The sequence below is a fragment of the Vipera ursinii genome (assembly GCF_947247035.1).
Source record: "Vipera ursinii genome assembly, contig: scaffold_164, whole genome shotgun sequence".
Lineage (NCBI taxonomy): Eukaryota > Metazoa > Chordata > Lepidosauria > Squamata > Viperidae > Vipera > Vipera ursinii.
In genome coordinates, this window is record NW_028148170.1 from 30,518 (window position 1) to 54,240 (window position 23,723).

The 23,723-nt window shown below is 41.6% G+C and overlaps 2 protein-coding genes across 2 annotated transcripts; both read right to left on the reverse strand.

Moving 5' to 3' along the window:
- Positions 1–639: 639 nt before the first annotated feature.
- Positions 640–10,883, reverse strand: F9 (coagulation factor IX; the record flags this gene model as incomplete). The annotated part of the gene is made up of 8 exons (XM_083380284.1): positions 640–1,184; positions 1,560–1,674; positions 3,878–4,092; positions 5,051–5,179; positions 5,982–6,095; positions 6,281–6,305; positions 7,368–7,531; positions 10,817–10,883. 8 exons carry the CDS (start codon positions 10,881–10,883, stop codon positions 640–642), a joined length of 1,374 nt encoding a protein of 457 aa, XP_083236410.1.
- Positions 10,884–12,634: 1,751 nt separating this feature from the next.
- On the reverse strand, positions 12,635–18,955 carry LOC310650702 (coagulation factor IX-like; the record flags this gene model as incomplete). The annotated part of the gene is made up of 7 exons (XM_083380285.1): positions 12,635–13,182; positions 14,170–14,284; positions 15,384–15,556; positions 16,278–16,403; positions 16,980–17,004; positions 17,647–17,810; positions 18,889–18,955. 7 exons carry the CDS (start codon positions 18,953–18,955, stop codon positions 12,635–12,637), a joined length of 1,218 nt encoding a protein of 405 aa, XP_083236411.1.
- Between the last annotated feature and the right edge of the window lie 4,768 nt (positions 18,956–23,723).

A 23,723-nucleotide genomic window follows, 5' to 3' on the forward strand; every position in this document is an offset into this window, starting at 1 on the left:
CTGTAAATGCCGTTGTAAGAATGAGCTAACTCTATATTTAAAAAGAATTACGAACCTTGTTAAATAAAGAAATGTATCTGAAAACTTTTCATTTTGTGCTGAGAATTTTGGGTTGGCTTCCTGGATTCAGAAGAAAGAGGTGCCTTTTTCTCACGTTGTAATTGATTGCTGGTTTTATTGTGTTCCCTTACAAAGCATCATCATTGCACTGAGAGCTAATGTAGTGTTGAAATGCAGATGCCTGTTAATTTTCCCATGTGCTTTTCAATACTGTAGCTCTGTTAGCAATCTTGTGAAACACATATTTTTTTAAAAAATGGTAGGGAACATATGAAAAACCGCCTAGCCTTGCTTCGTGAATTTCAAACTTAGTGATCCAAATTAAGTATTTTACCCATTGGGCTGTTGTGCCATGATTTTTCTTTGCTCATACAAATAGTATTTTTCACTTTGTGATAGACAGGTTTCCAGCACAGAGCAAGGGGCTGGGCTAACAGCCTTTCCCATTCTTATATACAATTGTCCTCCTATTTTAATTTTCTAAATCTATTTCTGTGAAGCGGCTACAGTTCTGTCTGAATACCCTGCTCCATAATTCGCGAGAAAGGAAGAGGAACTCTATTTGGATTTTGGATTAATTTATGTAGGTTTGGTGGTCTCTCTTATCCACTTAACGTATCTGGAAACTCTGGTGTAGATTCCATATTTATCCTTCTTTGCACATTGCTCACCCCAGCTGGTGATCCCTGTAAGAAACCATATGTGTTCAATGTCCGTGGTGTATGGACCACCGCTGTCCCCTTGGCAAGTATCCTTGGCTTCAGAAGGGTGACCTGCACAGAACATATTCGACAAGATGGGATAACTGCTGCTCCTCAGGCAGGTGGGTCGGTCAATAAAACGGATTTGCAACACCTGAAGGATGCTCGCCTGCCTGCCTTGGTAAGCCAACTTGCCCCATCCACTCACGGTGCCCAGTCCAAACTTAAGGAGGTTGTTGGTGAACTCTTTGTCTCCAAGGCAAATTGGGATGACATAGTGGTTGAACTCCAAAGGTCTGTCCAACTCAAGGAGGGCAATGTCATTGTGGTACTTGTTAGTGACATTGTAGGTAGGATGAGGGATTGCTCTAACCACGTTGCGGTATTGTTCAGTATTGTCCACAGCATAGACATTGTATTCACCTGGAGGAGGGAAGAGAAAGGTAGAGTGAGGAGGACGAGAAGAAGAAGAAGAAGAAGAAGAAGAAGAAGAAGAAGAAGAAGAAGAAGAAGAAGAAGAAGAAGAAGAAGAAGAAGAAGAAGAAGAAGATTTAACATAATTAAAGCAGGAAAGGCAAATCTCTTAACATACTAGATGCTGAAAGCTAAATAAATTCTTGAAGGAGAGAGATTTTTTCCCCCTCATGTTTTTTAATGGTTAACTATGCCTGCTATTTCTGCCTATTTCTTCCTCCACTGCAGCCTCTTGGATTTCATCACAAACCAAGTCACTGCCACACTAAGTAAATATATAGCCAGGAAAGGGCATTTCAACACAACAGGTAGTTGATGGATTACCTGCAACAATCCTTTGGGGGTGAAACTCAAGGCAATGAGCTGCTGTGACAATCCACTTTTCATTGATGATGGTGCCCCCACAGAACCCTTTTCCTTCGGAATTCAGCAAATAAACCTGGGAACAGAGGAACAAAAACAGACAAAGTCAAGTACTGTTGGTTAAGAACAGAGTAATTCAATGATTGAAAGGAAAAGCCAAAGTCTTGGTGATGAAATTTGTGGGCTTCCTGAAAGCTTCTGGTGGAACATAATGGAAGACAAGACAGGAGACCAAACTCTACTTGCTGATGGCCTGATCCTTTAGAAATCTGGATTTTGGACAGCACAAATGAATATCTTAGCAGGTGACAGCACCTAACACACCTTGTCTGAGTTTGGAAGCTAAGCAGGGGCAGGGCTGCCTAGTATTTGAATGAGAGTTTGGTTACCAGAAAGTCCTGGAGCTGTAAGCTAGATTTAGGAAGTATCTCAGAAGAGAACTTTCCATGTTGTTATTGTGATGTAGCTGTGTCCATGAAGCCATCAGTAGTTGGCTTTGAAATTGAGTTGGGAAGAATTGAGTGTGAAACTTGACTACAAGGAAATGTTGACTATTGAGTATTCTGTAAGGGCCTCCGAACTGTTTTGAAGACTTGTAGATAAATAGCCAGGTTATTTTTGGCCATTCAGAAAATATCCTGGGTTAATCAGCATTTCGGTGTTGTCAACAATAATCAGATTTTGGACCCATTAATAAAAGAGCTCCCGGGACAGTACATGAACGTCAAGGCAATTTTTTTACAGCATCACTTTTCGTTCCAGGGATGGTTGTAAAATGCTATAAAATAATTCAAGCCATGGATGAATGTGTTGCAGAAAGAACAAAAAGAACATAACCTGTTCGCAATCCATCAGAATGTGCTTTATTATATTACGATGGGTAATATTCTTGGAAACGGGTCCCAATTCTTTTAAAATAGCAATGAGAACACTTGCCTTTAGATGGCACCAAAGTGAAATTAACTGGGCAAAGCGTAATTTATGTTAACTCTCAGCAAGATTCCGGTAGAATTTCCATAGGACTTCGGGGTTATAAAGATGGGATGTGTTTTAATTCATTTTTTTTATTTTTATTTTTATTTGACCATGTCCTTGAATTGCATGATTTTGGGGAGGGGGGAAGGGACACAGTCGCATGCATTAATTTCCCCATGCTGGCTGGGAAATTCTAGGAGTTGAAGTCCACAAGTCTTCAAGTTGCCAAGGTTGGACACCCCTAGTCTATATGGTTTCTGTTTCCCCACGTGGGCACATCACATACTGTATATATGACTGTACGGAGAGCAATTTTGGCCCTATAGAGCAGGCATGTCAAACTCGCGATGTCATGTGACGTCACGCAACGTATTGGAACTTTTTCCCATTGCCAAAAATGGGATGGGCGCGGTTTCTCTGTGACGCTCCGGCCCACGGGCCGGCAGTTTGACACCCCTGCTATAGAGGGTGGCCGTGTTTAAGAGCTCTTCAGCTGTTGCTTCAAACCCTAATTAGCAAAGTGTGTTTCTCAAAACATTCAAGGAAACATGCCATTTTATTCTGGGTTCCTCAGACCCTGAGTGAAGTCTGATGTCCACTCCTTGGCCCAGTAGGTGGCTTTATTAAACTAAGGATAGTCCTTGTTTAGTGACTGGACAGCTTAAAGTCTGGACTTTTTACAGTTCCTATAGTGATGAGAAAGTGATGTTACAACCACTCCTTCCTTTTACAACTTCTGAGGTCTGTGAAGCAAAGGAAAACTGGAGTAAGATCAGAAGCACATTCACAGTTTCACCTAGTGATGGTTTCACTCAGTGACTGAATTGCTGGTCCACGTTGTCAGTGTGGGCTAACTATCATTTAGTATCATTTCTCTGCAATGGCTCTGATGGAGAGCAGAAACTCTGGAGCAATTTGTCAACTGTCAGTTGGCATTTCCAGAAATCCTGGGACATATTTTTTTACCAAGGGTATAATACTTTACTGAAAAACTACATTGGCACAGAAGAAGTGAAACCAGCTCTGGATTTCCCGTACAAACGGAAGCATAGTTATTTCCCCCTTTTCCCTCTGAGCCACCCACAGTCCATTATGTCCACCAATTGCTTCTGTTCATTTTGTTATGCGAAAACAGCTAGCCATGCTCGGTGTCCTTGAAAACTTCCAGAGATGCCTTGGTTGCCTAGAAACCCTCCACTCATCTTTGCATTTTGTTCCACCACCACTTCCTTTTGTGTCAAGGTGTGAGCAAAGGAGAAAATGAAAGCGAAAGGGTGAATCAGTCTTGACACAGTTGTGCCTACCTGCCAGGGAACTTCTCCTTTCTTGCTGTCCATGCCGCCAACCACTCGTATTCGGTTTGCCAAATGAAAGGAAACCTGAGTGTGGTTGTAGCCTTCTTCCCCATCATCAGTGGCGTTGCTTGAGGTGATCCAGTGATCAAATGAGTTTGATGGATGGGCGCGAGTGAATTTACTCTTAGCTTCTGGAGCTTGGATCATTCCACAGGGAAAGCGCACTGAGGAAGACACCAAAGGGGGAGAAAACAGTTGGGAAACTGTTGGGAAACTGCCAGTCAGGCTGGAAGGAGGAGTCAAGCAAGGTCCTAGCTTGGAATCCTTGGGCAGCCACAAGCAGCATAAGTCTGTTCTCCCCCAAGACTCATGAAAACCTTATCTGGTCATTGCTAGCGGAAGGTAAGTAGTCTGGGGAGATTCTTGTAACACAGATAGAAGTCCATAAAGTTGTTGAGTAAAGCTATTCATGAGCCACTGGTTGTTTGAGCCTGAGAAAAACTGGGCTCCTGAAAATCTTCTTCTGAACCAAAGATAGAGCAAGATCAACTATTAGATTCCAAGAAGATTTCCATAGGTTGGTAAGGAGATCTGTTACAATTCTTAAGAGTTCAACAACATAAGTAAGAAAATAGCTACTCAAGAGTTGCTTATCTTTCATCTTCCTCCCTTGAACTTAAGGTTGAAGATCAGTTGTTTTGTCTTCCAGCAACTTTTTTTGTTTCTCAGCCAATCCGTATTAGAGCAATCGGTGTCAGGCATGGATCCCTGATTGTTTGGGATTCAGACGTAGACACACACTGTCAGAGGAAACCCTGTTCCTTTTCTCAAGAGTACTGGGTGTCAGATTGAATAAATAATTTTTCCCGTCCGCCACAGGATGGAACCAAAAGGATTTTGGAAACTTCCATTAAACTAGCGTTTCTCAACCTCAGCACCTTTAAGATGCTGGTTGGAGAATTCTGGGAGTTGAAATCCTGCCTGGGGAATTCTGGGAGTTGAAGTCCGCACATCTTAAGAGTGCTGAAGTTGAGAAACACCAGGAAATATCTGGTTGGCCCCATTGAGAAACAAAATGTTGAATTAAGAAGGCCTTCAGCCTGACCCACCATGAAGATACCGTTCTGGGTCATTTTTGCATCTCTTGCAGCTTTTGCATTGTTTTCTAAACATTATCCCTACCTGTCGGTTCACAGGTTTTCATGTCTTCCTTCAGTCTGTATCCCGCAGCACAGGAGCAAACTGCTCTTCCGGCTTCATTGTCCTTGCAAAACTGTTTGCACCCTCCATTTTTGGTTTTGCAGGTAGCATCTACATTGGAGGAAATCAGACGTTCCTCTTAAATACCTGGGACGCGTGATTCAAAGAACCAACTTCCTAGAGAAGGCTGTAATGATGCTGGGGAAGGTGGAAAAGAAGAAGAGCAGCAAAGTGGATGGACTAAGTTACAGTGGTGAGGAGTGCATTGTTGGAAGATCTGAAGGACCAAGTTGGGGGCAGATCCTCATGGAAAAAAATTGATCTCAAGTCACTAATATTGACTCGATGGCAGGTAATCCACCCATCAAAGCTTAAAATCTGAAGACAGAAGAATCTGAAAGATCACGATGGACACATTGAAAAAATCTTAAACTAAAGCTTATTTTCCAACTACCTGAGAGAGAAAACATGAGTATACTGAGGTTTGTATGGACCCAGAACTGACAAACATATGCATACATTGCAGAGAAGACACACAACAAATGACACTCTTGATATTGCTAACTTACAACTTCTAAAATGTCCAGAAGTGAAAGAACAGGAATTGTAGCTCAGTAACACATAGCGATAGCCACAGACATATTGAAGGGCATTTAATATCCATAAAATATGTAGACTTTATGAAGATAAAGACTTCAAATTGGGTTCAGCAAGAGAAGTCGCCTGTTTTGGTCTTCTATGATTTTTCTCCCCCCCCACTTTTTTTTTTCTTTTGACTTCTCAATCCTGGGATGTCCTTCTAATCCCTCACCTAATTTTAGGACCTCAAATAGTTTTGCCATTTGCTGAAAAGCAAAAAGAAATCCCTCCATTGAGTCATAATAAAAGAAAAAAGATTAAGGTCTCAACGTACCGAGTTCACAGCTCTTTCCTTCAAAACCACCTGGACACCAACAGACGTAGTCATTTGTGTCATCTTTGCAACGCCCTCCATTCTTGCAGGGGTTGGGGTCACATTGATCTCCGTCTTTGGAAAAGAGAATGGACAATGAACGCATTCTTATTTTATTTTATTCATCGCTTTTCAGTGTTCCTGTCAATTAATCCATAAGACTGTCTGTTCTCTTCCGACTGGAACAGAAATATTTTTATTTTGAACTTTGAGCTCCATAGTACCATTAAAATGAGAAGGGGAAAAAAGAAATCACTTACCCATATAGACTGTCCAAAATGTCATCTGCAAAGAAAGCAGAAACGTGGGATTCAAACAGGCTTTTAAATATAGGGTTTATTTTTAATAGATGATGGTGACAACATTCTTTTTTTAAATTTCTATACTCCACAGGGTTCTTCGTGAGTTCATAATTTTTACTGTTTCCTTGCTGTAATTGTCCAGAGATGTTCTTTTGATAGGGATGATTTACAAATACTGCAAATCAATCAAATCAAATCATTGATGGTGCAGTTTAGAAAGAGGCAGTCTCCATCTTCATTCCAAAGACATTGAGAGATATTTTACCCTTAGAACAATCTAGCCTGGTGCATATCTAGTCAGAGATAGAAAACCAGATGGCGCATTCACACAAAATCTCCAGAACACAGGAAAGAGAGGAAGAAAGAAAGAAAGAAAGAAAGAAAGAAAGAAAGAAAGAAAGAAAGAAAGAAAGAAAGAAAAAAGAAGAAAGAAAGAAAGAAAGAAAGAAAGAAAGAAAGAAAGAAAGAAAGAAAGAAAGAAAGAAGGAAGGAAGGAAGGAAGGAAGGAAGGAAGGAAGGAAGGAAGGAAGGAGAAAGAGAAAAAAACAGAGAGAGAGAGAAGAGAGGGAGGGAGGAAGTTGCCTTGAGGCAAAGATATACCTTAATAAAGCAGAACTAATAGAATATAGAATCCCAAACACTATTGGGAAAAGATTGCCAACAATTTTGGCATTAGAGTCAGCGGCCACTTCTCATGTCCACCAAAATTAGAAGGTTGATAAAGTAGTTTTAAAAAAACAACAACCAAGCCTGTTTGAAGACAATAGCATTTGTTTAAAGGACCTCTTTCTGCAAAATGCAGTGCTGATCTGGGCTACTTTAGCAGACAATTGTCTCTTGCGCAAGTAACTTCCCAGACTGTTTAAGGATATTCCTCTGAGCTTGGAGAACGTTCCAACTTCTAAATCAACATTACAAACCCTCTATGGATTTAGCAGTGGGGGTGGTGGTCTTTCTGAGGAACACATGAATCCGGATGACCTAAAGGCCTGCCTCCCCCACCCTCCCCTCCTCAAAACTTCAGATTTCCCGCCAGGCCACTCACGGTTTTGTCATCGTTTTCGAATATTTCTCTCGCTTCTTCGTAGTTGCATAACTCTTCCATGCATTCTCGTTCCAGGTTTCCTTGGAGAACTTCCTCAAGGCGCCCAGTGTTGAATCGCCTGTATCGGTGCAAAATGGTGCTGGCTTCTTCCTGATTTATAAAAACTTCAGGATGCCAAGGAAGAGGAGGAGGAGGAGAAAAAAAGCCAGCGTGAGCCAGAGAAATACTATTTGGATCCAGCCCTGAGCAATTCTGAGATTAGGATGAGGCCATACAGTTAGTCCTCGATTTACGACTGCAGTTGAGCCTGAAATTGCAATTATAAGTCCTTGTGCTCATAAGGCATCAGGTGACCAAACGTGACTCTCTTTTTTTGACATTTTCCCATTGGTCGTTAGGCAGGTTCTGCAGCCATTAAGCGAATCAGTTTCCCCCAATGGATATTTTTTTTGCCAGAAATGGGAAGTAAAGGCCAAAACCCCAGCAAATAAATAAATCAATCACAAATTGTGTTTATGTGACGCTACGAACGGTCATAAAGATGAGCAGGTTGCCAAGCAACCAAAATGTAATCACGTGATTGCAGGAGGTGTAGCCATCGTAACTTTGAAAAAGGGATCATACGTAGCTTTGGAGAAGTAGAACAGAATAGAATAGAATAGAATAGAATAGAATAGAATAGAATAGAATAGAATAGAATAGAATAGAATAGAATAGAATAGAATAGAATAGAATAGAATAGAATAGAATAGAATAGAATAGAATAGAATAGAATAGAATAGAATAGAATAGAATAGAAGAACAGAGTTGGAAGGGACCTTGGAGGTCTTCTAATCCAACCCCCTGCTCAGGCAGGAAATACTCTACTATACCATTTCAGACAGATGGTTGTCCAATCTCTTCTTGAAGACTTCCAGTATTGGAGCATTCACAACTTCTGGAGGCAGGTTGTTCCACTGGTTAATTGTTCTAACTGTCAGGAAAGTCTGTCATAACTTTGAACGATTGTTGAGCAATCACTTACGAATCGAGGACTATCTGTAATCCAGCGTCCAAATATTCAGGTTTGATACCAGAGCAGTAAACCTCAGCTTTCCAAACCATTAATTTGTTATTCAGGAACAGGCTGCTTTGGCAGAAAGCCACAGACACAACTTAGCTCAATTAAACTCTGGGTTGCAGACAAGAAAGATGTGTTAATTGTAAACACCGAAGCGTCCTCTGCATTGCAGAACAAAGTTTAATGTCACTTTACGATCCGGCGTCTACTCCACTCTGGGCTGTTTTCTCCCACCTTTCCAAGTTGAATGATCACAGGCCACTATCTCTCTTGCCTGGAAAACACCAGTTGCCACTTGTATGGATTCAGCCATTACATCGCCACTGGATCCGTCATACAGGAATCCGGTAGCATGTGTGGTTAGCATGCTGGTCTGACGATCTGGGGGCTCATGTTTGAGACCCGGTTACTGCCACATGGGCAGGGTGAGCTCCCATCTCTCGCTCCAGCTCCTGCTGACCCAGCAGTTTGAAAGTGGGCAATGGTGAGCAGAAAAATGGGTACCACTTTGTTGGGCAACTTAATGGGGACATGAAAGGAGCCCCCAACTGGGCATCCCCTGGGCAATGGAGATGTCACCAGCTGATCCCTTCACTATAGAAGTATAGTTTAGTATCCATAGCACACAGGTATAGGACTTCCTCCAATCCCAGTTCACCCACCAATTCACTCATATTTTTGGCACAACACATTACAAGGGGACATAAAAAGGATATGGAGATGACAGAGGATGAGATGGCTAGATAGTGTCCTTGATGCAATGAACATGAATTTGGGCAAATTCTGCAAGACGGTGGAGGATGGGGGAGGATGTGGGCATGCTGCTATGGTCCATGGCTTTGCGAAGAATCAGGTACAATTTAGCAACTGAACAACATCAACAAAGTTACAAAGAGTTGACATTAGTTCACTGCCTTGAAGGTTTTTTAAGAACAACACAGCCTGAATTGGCACCCGAAGGAAACCAATTCGACCGAATCAGATTACCTTTCTGAGGCGTCCCTCTGTGTTAAAATCTCCTAAAGCAGAGTACGGGTACATCTCAACTTACAGCAACAATTGAGCCCAAAATTTACATTTCTAAGTGAGAAGTTTGTTTTGCCCCGTGAATCACCGCAGTTCTCAAATTAGTAAGACGGTCGTTAAGCGAATTTGGTTTCCTCACTGACTTTGCTTGTCAGAAGGTCCCAAAAGGGGATCTCGTGACCCCGGGACACTGCGACCGTCATAAACATGGGTCGGTGGTCAAGCAACCAAATATAAATCGTGTGACCATGGGGATGCCGCAGGGGTCGTAAGAGTGAAAAATGGCCATTATAAGTTACTTTTTTTCAGTGGGGTTGTAACTTTGAACGGTCACTAAGTGAATTGTAGTAAGTCGAGGACTACCTGTGCTAATTTGTCATGGAGAAAAAGAGATTCCAGCTAATCCTTTTGTATTTGTACTACTCTGTTACAATATTTTCAATATTGGAGTGTGTGTGTGTGTGTGTGTGTGTGTGTGTGTGTGTGTGTGTGTGTGTTTCTAGGAAAAAGTATCCATTCTCTCCAAGCTCTGTCTGCTTTGTTTATCAGAAGAATGCAGCATTTTGTATGAGAAGCCCTCTGTATGCGAGACCCAAAGCTAATAATCCATTCCGCACAATAAGATTAATAATTAAGCTTCGGGTTGTGACCTGTGACTGCTTTGTACAAGATAAGGTAGACCAATCCAAGCAGCCAAAGGCTGAACTTCCTAAATGAAAATAGTGGTCCCTACAAACACCGACATTTGATTGGGCGCTGCTCGTAGTTTGTCTTTTTAAAAATATATATTTTAATAGTTTTTTTAACATAATCACCTTATATATTTGGTAAACAGCGTGTTGTCTGGGTTTATATTTACAAACAATCAATAACAATTAGTTTCTATAATTCCATAATCCACATAGTAGCTTTCCTTGATTCTCTCTTCTTCCAATAACATTCTCTTTCATCCATCTTAAATTAGTCCATTTCTTAGTATTTTAATAGATAACAATTGAATATAACCATTTTTCTAGTATTTCTACAAGTAACAACCACATCAATATGAAGCTCCTTTTCTAATTAATCATCTTGATGCTTAATTAGTGCTCGTAGTTGTCTTTTTGTTATCTCGCTATGAGAGCATCTTAAAATTAACAAAAGGGGACATTCAGAAACCCATGGAACAACATTCAAGCATGTTGATTATGTCCTACTGTCCTAAAAGTAGTTCCAAAATGTCAGTGAGAGGAACCAAAGAGTCAATTGATGCAGAAGCAAACATTTTTGACGTGGTCATCCTGCACAATATCCCAAGTTGTGTTAAATATCTAGCCAAAACATAAATCCAGATGTTTGTTAAAGAGATGTAAAATGGACCGACCTGCACATTCAGTGAGGAAGAGACATCCCAGCAGACCCAGGGCAGGAACAAAGAAGCCGTTTGCCATTTTCCTTCAACTTCACAACAGTGTCCTGATGCTCGGTGATATGAAGCTGCAGGATCAATAGTTCCAAAGTGCAAGTCAATATTTGTTCTTGCTGGTTTATCTTTCTGGATGGGTTCCTGCAGCTGGTCTTCCGGTGGCAGTCCCCCTTTTGAAGGGTTTGGCTAAATGTCCACCCCATTGTGCAAAAAAGGACGCTAGAATTCCCAGGCACGTGGCCACCCAAAATCCTTCCTCAGATCAGCTACCCACAAATGTTTCCATTTTGATTTTTGACTACAAAAATCACATAAAGAGCCCTGGTGGTGCAGTGGTTAGAAAGCGGCATTGCAGGCTAATTTCTGTTGGCTGCCAGCTGCCAGCAGTTCAGCAGTTCCATCCTGACAGGCTCAAGGTTGACTCAGTCTTCCATCCTTGTGAGGTCGGCAAAATGAGGACCTAGATTGCTGGGGGCAAATATGCTGACTCTGTAAACTGCTTAGAGAGGGCTGTAAAGGACTGTGAAACAGTATATAAGTCTAAGTGCTCTTGCTATTAAAAAATACTTCAAAAAACTAGCTGCTGTGTTTGCTTAATACATTAATCCTAGTTGTTAGTTTCTTTATTATTAAATTGTTTTTATCCTGCCTTTATTATTTGAATAAACAACGCAAGGTGGCAGAAATACATAATATGCTTCTCCCTCCTTATTTTCCCCACAAGAACAACCCTTGTGTGGTAGGTTGGCCTGGGAGAGTGTGATAGGCCCAAAGGTGCTTAAGGTGGGATTAGAACTCTCAGGCTCCTGGTGATTGGCCCAGCCGGCTTTCATACCTTAGGTAGGACTAGAACTCACCATCTCATGATTTGCAGCTTGGGACTTTAAACGTTAGATCTAACTGGCTGGCTTTAACCTTGATGAGGTTTTCTGTCATGGCATGTTTGGCTGAACCCAGGCCATTCGTGGTTCAAAGCTGCATCTTTCTAAATAAATAAATCCAAAGGATCTAGGCTGCCAATGTTCTTGCAAACATATATTGCATCTGTATTGTAATATGATGATTTCACTAGCATTGATTATGTTCCTAGTTGGGTAATGAAACATTTCCCAGAAAACAGACAAGCTCAGAGAGCACCAAGGACCCCACCATCCTCCTCCTCCTCCTCCTCCTCCTCCTCCCTTCTCCCTTCTTGGGTAATGAAACATCTGGAACAAAATCACCAAGCTCAGAGAGCACCAAGAGCTCCACAATTTTACCTTATTAAAAAAGCTAGATAAGAACACATCCTTCAGTGATCTTTTTCATGTTGCTCTTTATTTCCACTTTCATTATACTTCATAATCATACAAATTTCAGCATTTCAACCCATTTCTCAGGCTCATTGGCCAACCTCTTTTTCTAATCCTGTGTTTTACCTTCACGTCAGCCAGGTAAGGAGGTGGTGCTTAGAAAACCGATGCTGTTGTAAGGTATGAGTAGACTCATAATGATGGGATTAAAAATGGGCTTTTTAATTCTCCAAGCCAAGGGCTTTACCCATTGGGCTCTGCCACCTCTACTTTTTATTATGTTTCCAGCTAATTTCTGTGCAAATTGGAACTGATTTCAGTGAAAATAATGAGCCCCCCATCCCCAGAATGAAGCAAGATCCATTTTTGTGTGAGTGTATGTACTAGAATTAAAAGTGACAAAGAAATTAGGAATCATATATCTCTCCTCCCTCATGTGGTCAGGAGATAATGGGGAACTGATAGACCACATTGTGCCTCTTCATCAGCGCCCCCCTCTTATCACATTTTGTATCCACTCTATGTAATTTGCTACCGAAGTGAAAATATTGTATGGTTCATCCCTGGTACACTCCGCTCCACAAGTTGCTATGCCTGTTAGAAACCACGTGTCGTTCCTCTCTGTAGCAAACGGAGCTCCACTGTTGCCATGATAGACCTTTTTAACAAAGGTAGGATGGCCTGCACAGAAGGTATTGGGCAAAGGTTGGCTCTCGTTCGTCTGGAGACATCTGACCTGGTCAGCGTATTGGATGTCTGCACGTTGAAGGGTATTTGAGGTCTTCTGTAAATAGTCGAGCTTCCACCAGCCGCTCAGGGTGCTTCTTCCATGCTCCAGGAGGTACTCCGTGAGCACCTTGTTCCCAATGCAAATTGGGGTGACGTATTTGTTCAGGATCAATGGTATGTTTAGCTCCAGAAGAGCTAGGTCATTTTCATACATGGTAGCATTGTCGTAGCTAGGATGCTGGACCGCCCTCACGATTTGACGGAGCTGTTCAGAGTGCTCAAAAACGCTGGTGTCGTATTCTCCTGATTCAAGAGAACAACCACAAACCCATTAGATGTGTTTCCAGGCTGACCAAGCTGTGTCACAGCTAAGAGATGTATCTTGTACCTACAGCTGGTATCTGCAACTCAATGAGGCGGTTGAAGTGAAGGAACATGGTTTGAAACACTTTTTTTTTTAAGGAAAAGGCATTAGGACCAGGGTTCAGATGACATGGTTGACCCACATAAGCTTCAGCCCTAGGATAAATTATTCAGCTTGGTCCCCCAGCAGCACATGATCATGGGTGACCTGGTCAAATGGGAAGTGGGCATTTTGATTGCTTCCCGTCATCTCCAAGGAGAATAAGACACTCTCCCTTTCAGCTTTAAAAATTCATGGAAGCCCAATCGCATTCAGATCAAACCCATCCTAGGCAGAAGAGGGAGAGAGAGGCTTATCACCACCCCCACTACTGCTATGGGGAGGTTCAAGAGTGAAACGTAACAGAAACAGAAAGATGGCATTCTAAGGTCAGTCCAGATGTTCCACAGCTGTTCCAGGACTTCTTTTCTGGGTTAGCAGCATGAAAGTTGTTAACATTATGTTAAGCTTTTCTTTTAAGCTTATACAACATGGCTGCTATTAATTATTTCAGCTACAATAAACCTCCTCTAATCCTAGTTGGATCTGGGTACAGTCACAATGTGTAATGGTCTACGAGAATGATCTAGAGAGACAGAGATGCAACCTAGGTTAGATAAGAGGGGGCATAGCCTATAGTTGCAAGAAGGTCAGGAGGGACCTTTCCTAAGTTATCAGGCTGTAAAGGTGACAGTGCAGGAACTGTACTTTCAGAACTGCAAGATTCTGTTAATGAAGCTTCACAACAAAGTAGAATTAACTTGTGGACTTCAACTCCCAGAATTCCCCAGCTAGCCTGGCTGGCTGAGGAATTCTAGGAGTTGAAGTCCATCATTCTTAAAGTTACCAAGGTTGGACACCCATGCTCTAGACAATTTCCTCCTTACCTGCCACGACTGTGTGAGGCTTATAGTCAAGGCAATGCGCTGCTGTGATGACCCACTTATCACTAATCAGCACCCCTTCGCAAAATCCTTTTTTCTCGAAGCTGAACATATAAACCTGGGAGCAGATAAGTTGTGTCAGATTGTGACAAATGTGCAAAGCCAGGACAGAGGATCTTCCAAAGGCTGAACATTTCCCACCCATTAATACTTGCACTTTTCCTGGATTAAATCTCAACCCGTTTACCCTCATCCTTTCCAAGCACAATCCAGTTCTCTGGTGACTTCCCCATGTTGGCTGAGGAATTCTGGGAGTTGAAGTTCCACCTGTTTATAGAACCTGCCCATTACATTTGTAACTCATCATGGTTGTGGAGCAGGTCATCAAAAGACCGGACCCATTTTTATGACCTTTTTGCAGTGGTCATGAAGCAGACATTATTGTTCAGAAAGCAAATTATTGTTCGCTATCACAAGTAATGCCAGCTTTCAGCAAACATATCATAAAGTGCAGTCATGTGACTGCAGGACACTGTATTTAACTGTAAACCAGGTTGCCAAGTGTACATGTGGTCATGTGACCTCAGAGAGGAGGGCTGGCCTTCAGAACTGGTTCATAATTACCTTTGGGGACTATCGATCATACCTTCAAACAATCACTAAGTGACCAGTTGTAAGTCAAGAATTACCTATAATTCCTCCTCTGAGAGTAATGATGTCTTTTTTAGTCTCTTAAAGGAAAATAAGAGGTGGGGCTGAGTTTGGTCTACATAACAATGAAATGATAGCAATATTCCAGTATTTGAGGGGCTGCCACAAAGAAGAGGGGGTCAAACTATTCTCCGAAGCACCAGAGGGGAGGATAAGAAATACTGGTTGGAAACTGATCAAAGAGAGAAGCAACCTGGAATTAAGAAGAAACTTCCTAACAGTGAGGACAATTAACCAGTGGAACAGAAGTTGCCTCCAGAAATCATGGGCTCTCCATCACTGGAGGTTTTTAAGAAGAGACTGGACAGCCACTTGTCTGAGATGGTATAGGTTCTCCTGCTTCAGCAGGGGGCTGGACTAGAAGACCTCCAAGGTCCCTTCCAGCTCTATTCTATTCAATTTCAAACCAAGGAACTGATCATTTTGACAGATTCTTCACAAGAAGATGTGATGCAACCCCAAGGAATGCAGAGCATGTGATAGAACCACTAATTTAATTTGCCTACCTGCCATGGGACTTGTCCTTTCCAGCTGCTAAACCGACCCAAGCCTTGAGTAGGATTTCTCTGGGGGTTTATCTTCAATTGGTGGCTTTTGGTATCGTTGACGTGGCTCTGGTCCGGTGACAATCTGGGCGTTATGTCTCCTGGAAATGTAATTATTCCACAAGAAAAGGGTCCTGGAAAGAGAAGGTGAGAAACAAATTATCCAACCACAATCTGGGTCTTGTGCATGCTTAAAACAGAGTTGGGGTTGATAACCACCTGATTCTTATGGGAACAGCGCTACACAACATCCTTTCTCTGGGAGAAGGAGGTGATGGACAAGAAGTGACATAATAGCAGTGGGGTGACATGAAAGCAGTGTTCCAATATCTCAGGGGTTGCCACAAAGATGAGGGGGTCAAGCTATTCTCCAAGGACCCTGAAGGCAGGACAAGAAGCAACAGATGGAAACTAATTAAGGAAAGAAGCAACCTAGAACTCAGGAGAAATTTCCTGACAGTACAAACAGTTAATCAGTGGAATGTCTTGTCTCCAGAAGTTGCAAATGTTCCAACACTAGAAGTCTTTAAGAAGAGATTAGACAGCCATTTATCTGAACTAATATAGAGGGTCACCTGCTTGAACAGGGGTTCGGATAGAAGACCTCCAAGGTCCCTTCCAACTCTGTTATTCTATATTATTCTAAGAAGGATAATGTTTGGAGATGCTTGGTCACTGCTGTGACCCATCTGACTTGGTGAGTGAAACCATCTCAGCAATGCATCTCATTGCCGAGTTATCCTACAACCACCACAGTCTCGATGCATCAGAGACAAAAGAGATTCTCAAATGAAAGATGATTGAGATGGGCAGCTATAGAAATGGAATGGATAAAGAAATAACCCCCAGATTTACCTGATGGTTCGCAGGTCTTCTGATCGTCTAACAGATTGTATCCATCAACACATGAGCAAGCGGGCTTTCCTCTTCGCTCATTTCTACAAATCTGTTCGCAACCTCCATTGTTTATTGAGCAAACATCTTTAATGATGAAAGGGAAAGAATAAGAATAAGCTTACTGGGATGAGATGAAGTTGCTCTATTGGATACTTGGATTTGAGTCTACTTTGCAAAATTACTTTCCATCTAATGAAAACATTCCCTGCAAGATGGAAGGATGGAGGTCCCACATCTCTACTCCAAGAAGGTCTTTGTGCTCTGGTCCTGACTCCTGTTCTATTGTAAAGCAGGGGGTTCACCCTTGGAAACTTTAATATTTCTGGACTTCAACCTCAGAATTCCCCACCCAGGTCTTAAAGTTGCCAAGGTTAGACATCTGTGGCAGAACTTCATAGTTCCTTTGCCACTTACCTTCCAGACACCTGATGATAACTCCTGATTCTGTGACCTAAACACAGACTGGATTTTTATCTAGGTTCATTATTTTCAGTGGAATCTAGAATTCCCACATTCTTTACCTAAAAAGGTCATGAGGGGTGTGGCCAGCTAAAAAAATTAAGTGTTCCACAAGGAGGTGGTAGATAAGTCCAGAGTCTTCTATGAATTGAGACCTAGATTGCCAGATGTGTGTGGATGGTTTTTTGAAGGAACACTTACCAATATATGTCTTCCAAAAGGCCACCTGCAAAAATGCACAATATTTTACAACACTGCATTCAAATAGAAGTAGATTTAATTCTAAATTCAGACCCAAAGTTCATATGTAGTAATAATCTCATCATTTTTCAGGTATACCCTGTCCCTCACCATGTCCATAAACTAGACAACAGATCTACAAGCCTCATGCTTTGAGAAGGCCCTCTTGGTCATCTCCTTTGATTTCAAATCTAAATAAAGCTTCTAGACTTTATTGGTCCATATAGGTATAGGTACTTGGAAGAATAAAGTGATGCCTACTGAAATTGAAGGAAGTCATATTGGACCTGATCTTGAAAGTCCTATGGGATCTATTCTGCAAGCTATGCATTGATAAATTACGTAGATTCCTGAGAAAGGAAATGATTTGGCACCCATCCATCCCAACTCAAATCAGGACCAGGAAATTCTTCTGGAAAAACCTATTTATGGCACCCTGATCAGGATAGGGATCCGAAAGGGCAAGATGGTGGCTGTGTAACAATCTGAAGTGAGTGATCTGGAATTACAAAATTGTTTGATTAGTAGGCATTTTGTTAGTTGAGGAGGAGGAGGAGGAGGAGGAGGGAGGGAGGAGGAGGAGGAAGAAAGAAGGAAGAAAATAAGTTCTCTTGATGCCTATAATCACCGTTTGAGCTTCATCTTCAAACACTTCTCGGGCCTCTTCAAAACTGCATATTTCCTCAATGCATTCTCGTTCAAGATTCCCTTGACGAAGCTCTTCAAGATGTCCAGTATTATATCTTCTATATCGGTGCAAGACAGAGCTTGCCTTTTGCTGATTAATAAAAACTACAGCATGAAAAATAATGAGAGGTGATAGACACAAATGTTCTCTAGGTGAACACCAAAAAAATATCAAAAGACGTTTGAGGTATTCCAGTTCTGCTTCATAACTGTCATCCTGTTTTTATATATTATTTCATCCAAAAGAACCACGCAGCCTATTTCATACTAGCTTAGAACAGAATTCAAAAAAAGAAAATACTTAATTGGCAATATGACTACCTAATATTTTTATTTCGTTTAGCCTAACATTCACAGGAGGACTGTAGATTGTCTTTATTGAGACAAGGAACATCTTCAAACTGTATGATTTTGTTGCAAATTTCACTGGTTAATATCAAAAGACTAAATTATGAAATGCAGTTGATAAAATCAAAGGCAGCTCTGCAATCTTTCATCACCTTCCCCAGGAAGATAATAATGAAACTTCCAATTTGACTAGTGATTTTTATCGCTAGTTATCAATAGAAGAGATTTCCAAGATGGCTCAGTAAACCTTATCGACAGCAATAGTAACAGAGAATACCCTAAAATGAACAGAAGAAATTCACAGAAATGTATGAAGGCTGTAATTTAGCCTTTTTGAATTAACATTTTCAGCAAATAGAATACCAATGCACTGGGGATTCATTGCAGTGTAAATTCCTTATAAACAATCCCAATTCTATTTGAAATATACATTTGGGACTACTAATTCCATTATTATAAATGTTTTTCTAACTTTTTAAATTGGTATTTGTTCATATAGCAGCATGTTTTAATAATCTGTTTCTTTTTCCATTTTTATTTCCCAAATCTACACTTTATGGGTTGGACAGATGCAAAGGCCACATAAATCAAACAAGTGGAAAAGGTTTAGGGTTGCAAATTTAATTTATATACAGTGACATGGGAGCAAGTTCTATTAAGCAACTATGCGTAAAGCTGCAATTGCAATGAATGGGTGTTGTTTTGTCCATCCAATATCTGTGCTGTCTTTAGAAGCTTTAAGTTAAACTCATTTCCAGTGGCTTACTCCTTAACTGATGACGGAACCAGGCTTTCATCCCCAGCCGAAAGAAACTTAGCTGAAAAGGGAACCAACCTGCACACTCGGAGAGAAGAAGGCAACCCAGCAGTCCGAGGATCAAGGCAAAGCAGCGGTGAGCCATTTTCTTTCAACTTCAGACCAGCTTTGCTAATGTCAAGAGGAATGGGCACCTCTGGATCACTCGTTCCAAAGTGCAAGTACATATTTGTTTTGAGCTTAACACAGAGGTCATCTTTTCCATCAAGGTCCTTCCGTGAGCCTTTCCAGGTGCTTAACAGCAGCCTAAACAAGGTGCATTAGTTTCTTTAGGACATCACCCTGCTAAAAATGGGTTTTTAAAAGGGTTTTTCCCACCCAGTCATGCCCATGAAGACTATACTGGTCAATAACTGGTTCTTCCATTTCATAAGCATGCTGATGGACATCCCAAAGGTGCTTTTTTTAAAAAAAAAGGCAACTGGACTTTCTGGGTATGTTTCTTTGAAAATGTTTCACTTCTTATCCCAGAAGCAAAGAAGCCAAACATTTTCAAAGAAAACAAACAAGAAAATCCAGTTTTGAAAAAAGCACCTTTGGGACAACCGTATCCTGGAGGATTGAGAATCTCCACAGCCAGGTGGATGGACCCACCTCTTGTCTATTCTACCATTTGACCGCGGTGTAGGAGGAGGGTGGGAACTGAAGACCAAAACCTCTGAAAGACAGTGAGTTCCCTTATACAGTATCTAGCTTATGTTTCTCAGTGATTTGCAATAATTCAATTAAAGTAATCTTGGCCTAGGATTCTCCAAACAAAAATAAATAAATGCAAAACCAGCTTTGAGAGGTCTCCATTCAGAAGCACTTTCCCTTGTTGAACGATACCAAGGCAGCTAAAAGATGAGTAAATACTGTGAGTAATTAATCAAGCTGGCAGATCCTGCTGGTGTGCTAATAATGTTCTCAACTGTTAAAAAAAGCACTTAAATGTATTTTAAGGCTGGGCAGCATTAACCGAAGCATTGTATCCAGATCACGACAAATTCCGTTGTAGTCTGTGATTGTTGGAGTGCACCTGGAGGCTGGGATCCAGGTCCTCTAAAAAGGGTACAGCGAAGTCAAAAGTTATTAGGAAGTCTGGAATCTAAGGCCTATGAGGAGCAGCTGAGGTCATTGGGATATTTAATGCATAAAAAAGAAGAGTGTTGCAAAGAAATTTTTATTTTATTCATTTCATCTCTCAGTGCTTTGTTTTGAGAATTCGGATGGACGGATGGATGGATGGATGGATGGATGGATGGATGGATGGATGGATGGATGGATGGATGGATGGAATTCTAATGATAATATAGCACTAGAACATAGAATATCAGAGGTGGAAGGGACCTTGGAGGTCTTCTAGTCCAACCCCCTGCTCAAGCAGGAGTCCCTATATCATTTCAGACAAGTGGCTGGTCTCTTCTTAAAAACTTCCCGTGTTGGAGCGCCCACAGCTTCTAAAAGCAAGTCGTTCTACTGATTGATTGTTTTCACTGACAGGAAATTTTTATTTGGTTCTTGAAAGACCAAACGAAAGTTTCTTTGTTGATTCATTTTTAGTTATATAAGCATATCCAAGCATGTTCTTTCTGGTAAGCAAGATTGTTGATTTGTTTCCGGTTTCTTTCAAGATAATTTGATTTCTGGCCTCAATAATTGATAACTACAATGAAGCAAGCAAAAAAAAATAAGATTTGATGTAGGATAATGGTACCACTGAAAGGGATCTGGAATGAAAGGGTAATGCAATGTAAGCAGGAAAAATAGATATAGTCTCGGCTAATAAAAGAGGAAGATGTCAACTGAAATCCAAGGATGGACAACAGATGGCCCATCCATCCATCCACTACCAAACATGATTATCTTGACTGCTTCTTCTGGATCCTGTCCTTGATTCCTTTCTCATTTCATATTGCAAACTCTTTAGATCAGATTCAGAAACTCTGAGCAGTTTTTTTGGTCAAAAGTGGGTCAAGTTTCATTCTCCTTGTTGGTGCTAGGGAACTCATAGCAATTTGTTCTAACCAAGAGCTGACGAAGCAGTTTGGAGTCAGAAAAAAATTCCTCCTAAACATCTCCTTCTGTGCCGGTTGATCTGGACCAACATTTCAAAATGTGCTGTGCTTCTCAAATTCGCCTCCAAAGTTGGGGCTTCTTTCTCTGCCATCCATAACTCTGGGATCCATAATCCACCTCCAATGTACACCCAACCATATTTCAAATCTGGATTCGTATAGCAGTAAAGTTACAGTCCCTGGGCTGATTAATATCTTTCCCCTGTGAATTCTTCCCTCTTTCCACTTAATCCTTTTGCAGATTTGAGTGCCTGCTAAGTCAATTTAATGCAGCACGGCCTATGAGTTAGAGATTGAATATTTCTGGCTTTTTCGCTCCTCTTATATTGCAAATGAGTTGCACCGGCTCAGTTTTGAATAACGAAGATCATCCAAGCAGTGAAGCACCTCAGATACAAAAGGTTAAGGCATCTCACAAATACTGTACAAGGACAAGCAAGAAGGGAAATGAGGAATTCTTACTGAGGTGCAGAAAGGCAGAAAGGTGCGTCTTCTTTCCTCCTCTCCTCCCCCCCTCATAAAAGTGGCACCTGAGTCTAATTAGCCTGCAGGAAAATGTGTGGTTGTGGGTTTGCTTCAAGAAACATGTGCACGCACGGTCATAAAAAATCTCACACTGTTTTGTCTGAGTCTCAAGAGTCTCCGCAGGAAGGTAATATAACACCTGTTTTTACACCTGTAACCAGGAACGGATTAAAATCGCACTGCGACAAACACTGCAAAATCTCATCAAAAGAGCAAAATAATAAAAGCAGGTTCTAATACAGGCTCAAAAAGGGACGCAGTGGCTCAGTGGGTTAGGACGCTGAGCTTGTCGATCAGAAGGTTGGCAGTTTGGTGGGTCGAATCCCAAGTTCCGCGTAGCAGAGTGAGTGCCTGTTACCCGTCCCAGCTTCTGCCAACCTAGCAGTTCGAAAGCACGTAAAAATGCAAGTAGAAAAATAGGGACCACTCTGGTGGGAAAGTAACAGCATTCCGTGCACCTTTGGCGTCTAGTCATGCCGGCCACATGACCACGGAGACGTCCTCGGACAAGTGCTGGCTCTTCGGCTTTGAAACGGAGACGAGCACCAGCCCCTAGAGTCGGAAACGACTAGCATGTGTGTGCGGGGGAACCTTTACCTTTACCTAATATGGGCTCATTGTCCCTTCAGAGGAGTGTCTTTTTTCCTGCCTTCTCAAAGTTCCTACCTGTTATGAAGCCTGGCTAAATTCATTGTCCCATAATGCTGCTTTTCAATTATTTACCTCTCTATGGGTTTTTCTTTCCCTTTCTCTCTCTATTTGAAAGTGCTCGGCTGTCCCTCCTTCAGGAAAGAGAAGCAAAATTTTCATATTCTTCACATCACCAGCTCTGTCGTCTTCCTTGGATGGACAGCAGAACTAGAAAAGGGAAGTTATGGAGCAAAAAGTCATTCTTAATCCCCTTTTTTATATCCCAATAAATCTTAGCCTTCTTACCTGGAGACAAGATGTTGGAAAGAAAGTGGAGAAGAGCTGAGAGCTAAGCCTTCGACCACACAGAAGGCTTGGTGATTCTACACAACATAATGAATTGAAAGCAGGATCACGGATGAGGTTACCTAGTTTGGGTAATGAAATGTCTGCAAGAAAACAAGCAAACTCAGAGACCACCAAGGACCCACAGTCGTCTTCCTCCTCCTCCTCTTCCTCCTCCTCCTTGTCCTCCATTTCCTCCTCCTCCTCCTCCTCCTCCTCCTCCTCCTCCTCCTCCTCCTCCTCTTCCTCCTCCTCCTCCTCCTCCAAACAGGGGTCTGGCAACCTCAGACAACAGTCTTTCAAGAATCTTTTTTCTTTCAGAATGATGTTTTCCCGAAGGTCACTCCCGAAATTGGCTGGGCAATCTCAGCGCTGAAATCCCCACCAATGTTTTCCCCCATTGCAGAGTGGAGTTGAGTGGAGGATAGTGATTAAAAAAAACCCACAACAAACAAAGCCTTCCTAGAGTTTTCTGCATCACTCAGGCATGCAGAAAGCGATGTTTGTAGATATTGGTGGCCAATGTTACCATACATAGAGAGATTTAAATAACAGCAGTGGGCTATTTATAGCATCGTTGCAGGCACCTTTCCAACATATCACTCCCACCCCGGCATCCTTGTCTGTTGTTAAATAGCTTATCAAAATTAAATAAATAACAGCCACAGCGACTGCTGGAAAATGAGGTTTCTCCTCTTGGTTTCCATGACATCCAGTCCATTCCTTTCACATCCTAGGTGGAATTACAGACCAGCCTGTTGGGCAGAGAGAGGTTTCTTGGCCATTCCTAGGGCTGAAATGGCTTTTATTGCAACCTCAGGATGAGTGCCTTTTGTTTAAGACACCCTCCCAGGTTTCTCCTCCCCCAAATAATGTTTATAGATCTTTTTTGTTTTTGTTTTAAGAAGCTCTTGTCTATTTTTAGAAGTAGTGGCTCAGTTGAAGCCAACACTGTTACCGAAGTGAATTGGATCCACCACTGGGGAAATCTGAGATTACTTTGGGATGATCACAGTGTGAAGCCAGTTAATTAAGTCAGTACCTCTAATCAAATCTGGAAAACACTGCATTTACCTAAAAGAAAGATCACTTCTACCTACTCCCACCTCCATCAAATAATTTAATAATAATAATTGTCACCAGTTTGTTGAAGGTAGAGTAGATGTGGCTCGCTCGAGATGAGCAGAGATTAACACCAAGATTAATATTGGACCAATAATCAAGCAGTAAACAATACCCCAATTAAGGACTACCAACTCTGACAAACCACCAAGCAGGAAACCACAACCTCATAAA